This window comes from Ricinus communis, chromosome 8 (genome assembly GCF_019578655.1).
Source record: "Ricinus communis isolate WT05 ecotype wild-type chromosome 8, ASM1957865v1, whole genome shotgun sequence".
Lineage (NCBI taxonomy): Eukaryota > Viridiplantae > Streptophyta > Magnoliopsida > Malpighiales > Euphorbiaceae > Ricinus > Ricinus communis.
This window is the reverse complement of record NC_063263.1, coordinates 7,444,551-7,458,181: the sequence shown is the minus strand read 5'-3', so window position 1 is coordinate 7,458,181 and position 13,631 is coordinate 7,444,551. Positions and strand designations below refer to the sequence as shown.

Sequence of the window (13,631 nt, the reverse complement as noted above, 5' to 3'; positions counted from 1 at the left end):
CTATGACTAAGAAAAAGATTTGCATCTATCATCTATGTGTCGGAGGATCATGCACTGAAATGCAGCTCACAAATGGTGACCAGCAACCTTGGAATGAGATCATGTCCGATTTTCCTGAAGGTGATGATGGTAATGGCGGCTGATCATTAGTGCTGGATTTACCAGGGCTGTTCTTGAAGATCCACCTCTTGCTCATAGACTTGAATTGCTGCTGCCGTCTCCGTTTCGAAATTATCTACGTTGAATTTTCCATTTTTGGACGTTAGGATTTGTTTCTCATTCCCTGCTGATTTCGCATAATAAAGAGATATACAGATGGTCTTTAGGAATTTTTTTGCAAGGGTTAATTAAGATATTCTTTGCCAGGATATCTACTTGATTACTTTACATGAAAAATCAATTACTTCTTTTCATTTGTTTCAAATGATCGAATGTAATCTGTGGTTTCTGACCTACTACGTATACACTTTCATTTTTTTGAAATAGTAACTAACCTCACTTGAATATCTTTGTGCTTCTGAAATTAAATCAATAGGACTAGTTAGTGGTATGGTTGTTTCAGGTTCAATGGCTTCATTAGCCATTGCAAGATCTGTCAACCGTTCCAGCTCTGGCAGAATAACGTTAGCAAGATTTGGTCTATCCTTTTTCCTCAACTCACAGCATTTCACCCCTATCTTTGCAAGCGATAAACAATCTTCAACAGGCCAATCTGTCAATGCTGGGTCAAGCACGTCTGAAAATGTTCCGTTTTGGATTGAATCCTCAACTTGGCAGGATAGACCCATCGGAGGTTTTGCTGTAAGAAGTTGTAATAGAACTACGCCAAATGAATACAAGTCTGACTTGACACCCAATAATCCTGTCTGCTGATATTCAGGATCAATATAATAGAATGTACCAGCTGCTGCTGTCATGCGATATTGACTAACATTATTAGCTGCAGATGGTGGAACAAGCCTGGCCAAACCCACATCACTGATTTTGCTCACATAGTTTCGGTCTAAAAGAATGTTTGCAGGCTTCAGATCACGATGCACCAATGGTTCTGGTTTTGTTTCATGGAGGAAAAGAAGGGCTGCTGCGATTTCATATGCTATTTTGAACCGGGTTCTCCATGGTATTGGAAGAGTGTTGTCTTTCCTGAAGAGACGATCTTCTAAGTTGCCATTTTCCATGTACTCGTACACAAGGCAACCGTATTCAGGACATGCTCCGAGCAGGATAACCATGTGTGGATGTCTCAAGCTGCTTAACACGTCAACCTGCATTGATAACATAACTCTCAGAAATTTAAAACAAGAGAAAGAAGTAAACTTAAGAATATTATTCTCTGCATAAAACAAATAACGAGTATAGCTTACCTCCTGTCGGAATTGCTTCAGCCCTTGCGACAAGTCTGGCCTCAAGATCTTGATGGCAACAGCAATGTGATTAAGCATGCCTCTAAAAACAGGTCCATATGCACCTTCGCCAATCTTATGGGAGGGTGCAAAGTGTTGTGTTGCAACCTCTATCTCATCAATAGTGTATCTTCTGCATCTAAAATCATCGTTTGCCATAGTTTCCATGTTCTTCTTCCGCTGAGCCCTCATTTCTGCATTCCTCTTTTGTGCTTCTAGATCTGCTAGCTTCTTAACTGCTTGTACTGCTTCCGAAGCAACCTTTTTCTTGTGCTTCTCCATTTCTGCCAATGTCAATGCAGCTCTTTCAGCCAATTTTGATTCTTCCGACTTCTGCGATTCCAATGACTCTAACCGGTGAAGCTCCCTTACCTAGGAACATACAGTAAATATCAGTTTGCAAGTAACTTGCTGTCAAGCATTGAAATGCTCGTATAAGCATTTGATAACTAGTTTAAGTTGTTATCTGACATTACCATCTGCTTGGCCAGAACAGTTTCGTTAGTAACTGTTCTAAACAATTGCATAGAATGCTGCAGCTCAAGCTTTAATCTTCTCATTTCTGCATCTAATAGATGCTGTCACGAAGAACAACAATAATGTCAGTTGAAGTGCAGAAAAATTTAACCTTCTCTAAGCCTATATCAGGACATGCACAACTTTTCAATGGCATATTTAGCAATGTATCAAGGAATTTCTTGTTTTACTTACAGCAAGTTGCGAGGAATTGGGGTTCTTGAGACTTCCAGACTTTGGGGAGAAATCTACATTTTCATAGGACATGTCAGCTGATCGGATACTTATAGGCCCTGATGAGATTTCATTGCCATCTGATATGGAATCCCTATGCAACAAATCTGATGAGTGATCATCTATAGATGGCGCAGGTGAATGTGTCTTGGAGCTGAATTCATAATATTCATGTTCTGCTCTGTGCATGGAATCGCTGCCTCTATCAGGAAACGTTTCATCACTTTTCCGACTTTCAGAAAAGCTTATTCTGCATAAGCAAACAAAATCTCTGTGACCAAGAAGCATAACACCGCTAACTTCTAGATGCAAGGCATTGACAAAAAAATTCTGGTGAGAAATGCAACTTAAGCACTTGAATGATTTCAATTTGTGTGAATTATAATCAGAAGAATACATTGTCTCAAAAAATGGAAAAAGGTCAAAAAATTTTCGCCAATATTTTAATGCATTGCTGCGACATTAACAAAGAAAATATAGAAATTTAACTTACTGTAACTCGGATGGCGGGATACTTGAACTCTGAGGTACTTCCAAATGATTGTGTTGCCGTGTAGAAGATGCATTGTTAGTAGTAGCAGGTGGTGAATGATGCTGCTGGGAAGAATCTGAAGAAATATTTGAAGATGTGGAATCAGAAGCGGTAAGAGGTCGACTTGCTGGACGCAACGTCTGAAGTTTTCCTTTCGATATGACATATACTGCACAGGATTCTGGTGCGGATTTGAGCAATGTCGAAGGAGCGTCTGGATTCTTAAATTTCCTGCACAAGGAAAAATGTCATGAGAAGAGCCTCCAGTTAAGGTTGCATCTAAACATTAGTGTGTATGTGGGATGACAGAGAGAGTAGAGGGGGGGCGGGCGGGGCATCGGAAGACAGACAGGCAGACCTTGTAAGAGCATTCCTGCGAGATGCACCAAGAACAATATTGGAAGCTTTGTTGAGAACAACGTAGTTAGTAAGTGCACTTGGAACATCAATGTCATGTAAAACTACATTCTTTGTTTCAATCTGAAACCGCAAAAGAAAACATATATATTAGAATGATTGCGTCCAATTTCAAGAATTAATCATTTAAGAATTAAAAATACTCACTCCTCTTCTCGCACAATATCCTCGGTAGGGGAGGAAGAACTGCTGCAACTCTTGTTGAGTTGGTGGGCGACCTTCTTTAGGTATATGGCCTGTACGATCCCCTGCAAAAACCCAAAATACTGCAAATCAAACACTATGCCTGCCAGATGAATCAATAATCTTAATGATATTTGATGTTTAGCACTCCGGAGTTAAAAACTAGTGGCAAAAGACAATGCAAACACTCATATCTAGCCACATATAATCTTTAAACAAAGAGAAATGACCACATACCAGGATGCAAGGTTTTGCATTGAACATGAACAAGAATACAATTCGGCTTCTTGTTGTTTACAAGATTATCGATTGCCCACTTGACTGCACATTTGCTGTTCTTGTCGCAATCAATAGCAATGACCGTAGCACCATGAGCTTCATCAGCCTTAGGTTCCGAGTGGAAAAGAGCCATTTATGCTTACTTGGACACACGCAAACCTTTTCCCTTGCAAGAAAGGGCAAGAGATTGGGATAAGGTTTAATTCTTGTGCAGATTCAAGTAAGAATCATAGACAAAGATTGATGAAGAACATTCGACAGGATTTATATTTGAATAATCTTGGTAGACCAGCCTCCACGGATGTTGCCGCCACACAAAGCCAATACCAGGGGGCTGATTGAGTTAATATAATTAAATCGAAAGTTGTTAAGACTTGTTTTTGTTTCAGATTTATACTAAATATGGAAGAAATGTATGATTCTGGTATGACAAGGAAAACAAACACTGGGCAGTTCCCTTTCTCTTTTTCTTAGCTTGCAGTAAGGAGAACTTCGATCTGTACATCAACCATTTCGCATTACACATCTGTTTCCTTCAGATTTATGAATTATATATATATTATATATGTTTATACTTTTATTTGTTAGAGTTGTATAGACAGTTACACTCACTACAAACCTGATAAATCCTTCCCAGAATTGGTTCATCATAACAAAACGACTCCAAACTTTTATAATTTTTAAATACCAATTAGAGGGTGTCTAATGTTCTATATTTTTATTATTTTTAATAAAAGTTGTTTGATGTATAATTCCATTTTTAATGTTTATTTTCTGAATTTATTCTAAGCATAGTATCATATAATATTCATGATCTCCATTTTTATTTTATTTTTTAGATTTATTTTTCTAGAGAACTATATATTACATATATCATACAATCATAATGTATTGTTTTTTTTTTTTTTTTTCTATTTCTTTCCAAAACTAGATTTCAGTTTGTGATCATAACACCTGCTCTTAATAAACTTGTTAATTTGTTTTTTGAGTGCTTTCAATTGTCTCCAAAAGTTTGCTCTCTTTCACAAGTATTTTTGCTGTTAGAAAAAGAAAAAGAATTTGTTACACCTTAAAAATACTGATAGATGTGTTAACCACAGCATTTTTGAAAGCTGAGATGTGTTAATTCTTGTTCACTCTCTCTATAACAAATTTAGTTGCATATGAAATAAACTTAACTTTCTGGACTGGAAATTTAAATTCCATCTGTAAAATTTATTGGAAAAATGAAAAATACAAATTCTTTAGGCTAAGGAGGGTGAGCTGCATTTTCCATGACAACGTACAAATACTTTGTGCTATCAAGAAAATTAGAGAAAAGTACATTCGTTAAGTAAAAATCATAAGATTTGAATTTTTCGCTGACTATGTTAGTTGGTTATATTATATTCCAACGTTTAGCATTGGTTAATAAATTATAATTATATTATCCATCATAGGTTGATCAATTTAATATTTTCACTTTTATAATTTTAGAATATTTCGGGTTCTTTTAGCCGATAGTTATTGAGCTTTTAATCAATGAATAAATAAATAAATAGATAATTACTATTTATTTCTAATTATTTTGATATATGATTCATTTTATATGTCAATTTTATTATATTGAACTTCTCTTATACTTTTATAAAGCTAATTACTTGCATTTAAAGTAAATACAATCAAAAGAATAAATTGAAAGATAAAATTTATAATATTTATAAATTTTAATTTTAATTGTTTCAATTTTAATCAGAGTAGTAAATTTTTAAATTAATATTACATTAAATATTGATGAGTTAATTATTTTATATATATCAATAAGATAAATAAATAAAAAATAATTAGATCAAGAATGTCCAAGAAGGGACTCATTTGCATTATTTTCATCTTTTATGAAAAAATAAAAATTTCCCTCCCATTTTCCTTCTTCTCTCTCCTCGACACCCTCTCTTCCTCCTCCCTCACTCCCTTCCTTTCCGCCGCATGTCTCCTTCTTTTAGCCGCTACAAACTCTTTCTTCTTCCCTCTCCCTTGCCGGCGTCACCTCCTTCTTCTTTTTCTTACTGCCGACGACGAGTTGGAGGAAGGAAAGCTCCTCCATCGCTGCCACTGCAAGAACAACTGTCTGTCGTCGCCCTTTCACCAGTCCAATGCCGAAATCGTGCTCCCCACCATCGATAACCCAAAGCCAGCTCCTCCCCGCCATTTTTCCTCACCAGCAATAGTGGGTGAGTCTCGCCGGAGTCAAAACTTTTCTCCCTCGATTCGGTAACTTCCAGCGAGTTTCAACCGAAGAAATTTGTATACTCGGACTCCCAACAACTCAAGCTTCGTACAGGTGCTTCCGAATTCGAAACCCGACACCGTTGGCGATACTGGCTTTCGAACTCCGGTGTTTTTCGGACGCACAAAAGTTCTGGTATCGGATCAGTATAATTTTATCCAGGCTTTAAAATTTATTTTAAAATTATTAGTGTATAAATTGTTAGTTATAATTAACTAATAAAATTATCTAATTAGTTAGTAGCCTGATTTTAGAATTACTCTAGATGAATCACAGAAGGAATTAATATTCTGTCATGTAAATTGAGGCTGTCATTAATTGATTAAATGCGAGAAAAAATATTTGTGTGATGTATCGTGAATAATATTATTTTTTCAGACTATTAATTTTTGTATTGTGATTTGGATTGGAGTAGGAAAAATAATGTAGTTTTGGTATCCGACTACCAATTGTACGGGGGGTAAACGTTCATACTTTAGGAGAAATTTTATCGAATTTTTAGTAGAATTTTTGAGTCGAAATTTCTTAGGCAGTCTGATATAAGAGTCTAGGCCTAATAAAAATTAAGAATATATTATTAATTGAGTTATATTCGTGAATAGATAATCCGTTCATCTAGCCAGCTCCATCCGAGGCGTAGGAGCAGAGTGCAGGGCGCGACAGAACTATGAGTTAAACTCATATAATAATCTGCACTTATATCATGTTTAAATTAAATGCAATGTTAATTGATTAATAATTATGATAATTATTAGCGTTATTATTAGTAATTTTATTTGATTAATAATTATTACGAATATTATTAGCATCATTATTATTAATTTTATTTTCGTTATTATCGATATTATTATTATTATTATTATTATACATAATTTTCATGTTTGCTATACTTGAAGCTATTCAACTTTAATTCTTAATATGTTATTGAATAATTTATGTTTGTTTATGATTTATAATATTTATAATTATTATTGATGCTATGATTGTAACTTCGGGATGAGGTGGCAGTAGAACACGCCACCTGATGTGTTGCATCAAGACCATGTGCATACCAGTATTAATCAGAGATAGGAAGTAAAAGATTATTTTTGGGATTTATCCTGGTCGAGTACAACTCTCTGGGCTGTGAGAATTTGACTGTTGGAGGAAAAGTTTTTGGTCGAGCGTTGCTCTCTAGGTGCTGGCTTTATTGGGAATTAAGTGATTAGATTGGATTTAAGGATCCTGGTTGAGCTTTGCTCTCTAGGCGTCAGTCCTATTGGAATAAAAGATTCGAAAGGCTGCTAGTATTGGGGTTAGGGTTTTGCCGAGATACTCGTCCCATAATATTTAAATTGTATTTCTGTCTGAATCAAGACATGACATGCATTTTAATATGATATAATATTCTATTATATGATTAAATAAATATTTTATTGAGATTGTTGTATTTATTTTTGGATTATATGATTTTAACTCACTGTCGAGATTGACAATCTCAAAGTTTTATTTTTCAGGTGTCTGTTAGGTTTCTCGCAGCTCTTCTACTGTAGTAGTCCGACTTCCTTTATCTTCGGGTTTAATGTAAATAATTTTATTTATATGTTTAATTATTAGAATTTTAGATTCTCCACAGTAATGATTCTAAAACTTATTATTTTGTTTTGGCATGTTAAACCAACCAATGAGGTATTACCTAATTATGTTGACAGACTGATCATAATATGTAGTTTTTAGGTTGTTGAAAATTGGTAATGAAATAGTGTTAATGGATAAAATCATGATTGGATTAAGTTAATAAATAGTCAGGCTTGCTACGGGTTTCGGTAGCCTTACACCTACCCATTTCCAAGCGCCGGTAATGAGCCTATAAATCAGGTCGTGACAAAATTACTATTTAATTTTTAAATTTTTAACAAATATGAAATTCACCTAAAATTTAATTTTCTATTATGTTAGAATGGAATTATTAATTTTAGTGAGAATAATAGTTAGTCTTATAGTAAGTTGATTTTAATATTTAACAAAATTAATTAATTATAGTAATTGTACTAGCAACCAAGAGGGTTGAATTGGTTGTAATCAAAACCAAAAATAAATTAAACCGAGTGAGGAATCAAGCACAACTCACTACACAAAAATTTTATAGTAGTTCGTCCAACACTTGTCTATGTCCATTCTTTTAAGGATTCTTCAAATATTTCCACTATTAAACAAAATTATAACTTAATTCTATTTATATTATTTCACGAAGTTAAGAACAAAACCAAAAATATTTCCAAAGGCTTGCGTTCTAATTCAATCTAAGATTTTCAATTTTAGTTATAAGAGCTACTAATTCCTTATCCAAACACTCAATCCAACACAATTGGAAATTCTTTCCTTCACGGCTGGAAAAATTTACTTACGACCGTAAATTTTTAGCTTCATAGCTCGAAATGCTAGTCAATATTTGTTTTCATGGCTAGAGAGGAAGCTGTGAACGCAACTGTTTTTTTTATTGTTTGACCTGTGAATTTTTATGACTGAGAATTTTCTTCACAGTTGCAAAACAGAATTTTACGGACTTGAATCTGTCGTGTTTTAAAAGAATCAAGCATAAACACTCAATATAAAAGGTTAGTTAACCTTAATTTGTTGTGAGTATCAAAATATAATTATTAACACTCGAAATTCAACATTTATCATTTTTAATTACTCTAATTTTTATGACAATTTAATACTAAAAATTGAAGTACTTTAAAAATACTTATTTTTAAAATATTTTATTAAATTAGTATATGATTTAATTTGAAAATTAAGACAGAATAAATATTTAAAATAAAAATATTTATTTTTATTTTGTTTTAATAAAAAATTATAATTAGAATAATTAATTTAAAAACTTTACTCGTGATAAAATAATTAATTGTAAACGATTTCAATATTTGATAAGAAATTTCAAAAGTAAATTATAATTTTATTTATCAATTTAAATGTATTGATTTAAATGGAAACAAATAATAATTAATTTTTCCAATAAATTTATTGATCTTTAAAATTTATAATACCCGTAAATTTAAATTTTAATTCCTTCAATTTTTATCAGAAGTAATTTGATAAATTTTTAAATTAATATTAAATTAAATATTGATTAGTAAAATTTATTGGAAAAATTAAAATACAAATTTTTTAGGCTAAGGAGGGTGAGCTACATTTTCCATGACAACATACAAATACTTTGTGCTATCAAGAAAATTAAAGAAAAGTACATTCGTTAAATAAAAATCATAAGATTTAAATTTTTCTAGTCGATAGTTATTGAGCCTTTAATAAATGAATAAATAAATAAATAGATGATTACTATTTATTTCTGATTATTTTGATTTATGAGTTATCTCATGTGTCAATTTTATTATATTGAATCTCCCTTATACTCTTATAAAGCTAATTAGTAACTTTTTGCATTCAAAGTTATTACGATTAAAAGAATAAATTAAAAGATAAAATTTATAATATCTATAAATTTTAATTTTAATTGCTTCAATTTTTATCAGAAGTCATTTAGTAAAATTTTAAATTAATATTACATTGAATGTTGATGAGTTAATTATATATATATATATATATAAAATATAAAAAATATAAAAAATAACTAGGTCAAGAGTGTCACTGTAGCAACTTCTTGGGGAGAGAATTCATTTGCATTTTTCCATCTTTTATTACAAAAATAAAAAATTCCCTCCCCTTTTCCTTCTTTTCTCTCCCCAACAGCCTCTCTTCCTCCTTCCCCCACTCCCTTCCTTTCCGCCGCCTGTCCCCTTCTTTCAGCTGTCGCAAACTCTTTCTTCTTGCCCCTCCCTTGCCGACGTTGCCTACTTCTTCTTCTTTCTTGCTGCCAACGACGAGTTAAAGGAAGGAAAGCTCCTCCATCGCTACCACCGCAAGAACAGCCGTCTGCCATCGCCTTTTCACCAATCCAACTCCAAAATCGTGTTCCCCACCATCAATAACCCAAAGCCCGCTCTTCCCCCCCGTTTTTCCTCGCCGGCAGTAGTGGGTGAGTCTCGTCGGAGTCAAAACTTTCCCCCTTGATACGGTGACTTCCGGCGAGTTTCAAGCGAAGAGATTTGCATATTCGGACTCCCCACAACTCAACCTTCACGTACGCGCTTATAAATTTGAAATTCATCACTATTGGCTTCACTAGCTTTCGGACCCCGGCGTTTCCTAGACATGCAGAAGTTCAGGTTTTGACTCTGTATAATTTTTTCTAGGTTTTAAAAATTATTTTAAAATTATTAGAAAATGATTGGTGTATAAATTGTTAGTTACAATTAACTAATTAATCAATTAGTAACCTGATTTTAGAATTACTGCAGATTAATTACGAGTTAATATTTTGTCATGTAAATTGAGACCGTGATTAACTGAATTAAATGCAGGAAAAAAATTTGTGTAATGTATCGTATATAATATTATTTTGCCGGACTGTTAATATTTTTACTGTGATTTGGGTTGTATTGTAGGATAGGAAAAATAATGCAGTTTTGGCGCCCGTCTACCACTGTACGAGGTGTAGACATTCATATTTTAGTAGAGGTTTTGTCGAATTTTTGGTAGACTTTTCGAGTCGGAATTTCTTAGGCAGTCTAATCTTAGAGTCTAGGCCTAGGAGAAATTAAGAATATCTTATTAATTGAATTATTTTCATGAATAGATAATTCGTTCGTCTAGCCAGCTCTGCCCGAAGAGTAGGAGCAAACTGCGGAGCGCCGCAGAACTGTGAGTTAAAGTTATATAATCAATTGCACTTATAACATATCTAAATTAAATGCAATGTTAATTGATTAATAATTATTATTGTTATTATTAGTGATTTTATTTTATTAATAATTATTACGAATATCATTTTCATCATTATTATTAATTTTATTTTCGTTATTATCGATATTATTATTATTATTATTGTTATTATTATATTATTGCTATCATATTTGTTGTTATTTTATTATTATTATTACACGTAATTTTCATGTTTGCTATACTCGAGGCTACTCAACTTTAATTCTTAATATGTTATTGAATAATTTATGTTTGCTTATGATTTATACTATTTTTATAATTATTATTGATGCTATTATTCTAACTTCGAGATGAGGCGGCAGTAGAATATGACACTTGATGTGTTGCATCAGGACCGCGTTGCAGTAGTAAAAGAATATTTTTGAGACTTGCCCTCGTCGATTACAAATCTCTAGGCTGTGAGAATTTGACTATCGGAGGAAGAGTTCATGGTTAAGTGTTGCTCTCTAGGCACCAGCTTTATTAGGAATTAAGTGACTAGGCTCGATTTAACGACCTTGGTTGAGCTTTGCTCTCTGGGCGCCAATCCTATTGGAATAAAAGAGCTGCTAGTATTGGGGTTAGGGTTCTGCTGAGATATTCGTCCCATAAAGTTTAAATTATATTTCTTTCTGAATCATGGCATGACACGCGTTTTAATATGATATAATATTCTATTCTGATTAAATAAATTTTTTATTGAGATGGTTGTATTTATTTTTAGATTATATGATTTTAACTCATTGTCGAGACTGACAATCTCAAAATTTTATTTTTCAAGTGTCTGTTAGGTTTCTCGCAGTTCTTGTCCTTTGGCAGCCCGACTTCCTTCTTCTTCGGATTTAATATAAATAATTTTTTTGTATGTTCGATTAATAGAATTTTAGATTCTCCGCAGTAATGATTCTAAAACTTATTATTTTATTTTGGCATATTAAACCAACCGATGAAATATTACCTAATTATGCTGACAGACTGATCGTAATATGTGGTTTTAGATGGTTGAGAATTTGTAATAAAATAGTGTTAATGGATAAAATCATGATTGGATTGAGTTAGTGATTAGTCAGGCTTGCTACGGTTTTCAGTAGCCTTATACCTACCCGTTTCCAAGCGCCGGTCACGGGCCTACAAATCGGGTCGTAACAAAATTACTAAATTTTTAGATTTTTACCAATATAAAATTCACCTAAAATTTATTTTTCTATCATGTTAGAATGCAATTATTAATTTTAGTGAGAGTAATAGTTAGTTTTATAATAAGTTGATTTTAATATTTAACAAAATTAATTAATTATTGTAATTCTAGTAACAATCAAGAGAGTTGAATTGGTTGAAATCAAAAACCAAAAATAAATTAAACCGAATAAGAAATCAAGTAAAACTCACTATACAAGAATTTTACAGTGGTTCGGCAATACTTGTCTACGTCCATTCTTTTAAGGATTCTATCGATATTTTCACTATCAAACAAAATTACAATTTAACTCTATTTATATTCTTTTATGATGTTAAGAACAAACCCAAATATTTTTCCAGAGGCTTACACTCTAACTTAATTTAAGATTTCAATTTTAGTTATAAGAGCTATTAGTTCCTTACCGAAATACTCAATCCAACCCCTTTAAGTTTTAAATACAAGAATTAATTACTCAATTATCCAAAAGTTTAAACCCTATGTTGAATTTTTAGTACAAGATGAAAAAGATGATGATTTTAGGATTGTTGAGAGTAAATACAAATGGGCTCAAAATAATGGTCTTGCTTGACCTAGAGCAATAACAAAAATGAAGTTTAAGTTGTTCTATATAAAATAGAGACGTTGTACCTTCATTAAATGCAAATATAGTTGTTTCAACAATCTTCCTAAATGCAATTTCATGGATGAGAAGAATCTTTCATGGTTGTGAAGCCTCATTGCAAAAATAGATTTGAAAAACTGAAATCTATCGTGGATATGAATAAATTTTCATGATTGGGAAGGTTAGTTTTCACAGTTAGGAATTCTGGTCGTGAACTCTTCTGTGATTTTTGAAGATTTAAATACGGGCGTGAATCTTTCTTCACAGCTGGAAATCCTTTCCTTTACGGCCGTGAATTTTCAGCTTCATAGCTGGGAATGCTGGTCAATATTCACGGCTGGAAAGGAAGCTGTGAATGCGACTATTTTTTTTTTTTTTTGAGCTGTGAATTCTTTATGATTGAGAATTTTTTTTATAGCTGGAAATAAAATTTTACAAACATGAATCTACCGTGTTTTAAAAGAATCAAACTTTTTTACTTGCACATAAACACTCAATATAAAAGGTTAGTTAACCTTAATTTGTTGTGAGTATCAAAATATAATTATTAAACCTCGAAATTCAACCATTATCATTTTTAATTACCCTAATTTTTATGAAAATTTAATACTAAAAATTGAAGTACTTTAAAAATACTTATTTTTAAAATATTTTATTAAATTAGTATATGATTTATTTTGAAAATTAAGACAGAATAAATATTTAAAATAAAGAATATTTATTTTTATTTTATTTTAATAAAAAAATATAATTAGGTAACTAAAAATAAAAACTTTACTCACAATAAAATAATTAATTGTAAACAATTTAAATATTTGATAAGAAATTTCAAAAGTAAATTATAATTTTATTTATCAATTTAAATGTATTGATTTTAAACGGAAATAAATAATAATTAATTTTTAAAAAATATAAGTAAAATTTGATATCGAAAGTAACTTGTATATTAGACCAAAATTAAAACATCATAAATAAATAAATAAATTTGCTAAGAAGGAAGTCAAAGAATGAGAAAGGCTTGAGCTCAGTAGAGTTTTTGGAGTTCCAATCTTAGGGATAAGGTATTATAAAGGCCCAAGTTTCATGTTTTTTTCTTTCTTTTTGTTGATTATGTTAATTGCAGTGTTGTTGAATTGCTATTGGTCCGCTATGGATAAGCACAGCAAGAGCCGCTCCTTTTCTTTTTGTTATTATTA

General features: G+C 32.0%; 1 protein-coding gene and 1 long non-coding RNA gene across 4 annotated transcripts; one reads left to right on the top strand and one right to left on the bottom strand.

The window, feature by feature from the left end:
- Positions 1-28: 28 nt before the first annotated feature.
- Positions 29-3,697, bottom strand: LOC8284693 (U-box domain-containing protein 51). The gene is made up of 9 exons (XM_015720614.1): positions 3,523-3,697; positions 3,250-3,350; positions 3,044-3,165; positions 2,647-2,916; positions 2,115-2,403; positions 1,880-1,981; positions 1,365-1,775; positions 495-1,265; positions 29-235 (listed from the first exon to the last, which is right to left on the bottom strand). The coding sequence occupies exons 1-9, from the start codon at positions 3,695-3,697 to the stop codon at positions 29-31; spliced, it is 2,448 nt and encodes an 815-aa protein (XP_015576100.1).
- A 5,750-nt stretch (positions 3,698-9,447) lies between these two features.
- LOC107261436 lies at positions 9,448-11,314 on the top strand. Of its 3 annotated transcripts, XR_001535363.3 has the most exons (4): positions 9,453-10,038; positions 10,318-10,364; positions 10,509-10,573; positions 10,987-11,314. It is a non-coding gene; the product is annotated as an uncharacterized LOC107261436 (long non-coding RNA). The 3 variants fall into 3 exon arrangements; XR_007216877.1 differs by having other exon boundaries at positions 9,448-10,038; positions 10,318-10,573; XR_001535366.3 differs by lacking the exon at positions 10,318-10,364 and having other exon boundaries at positions 9,455-10,038.
- Positions 11,315-13,631: the final 2,317 nt, after the last annotated feature.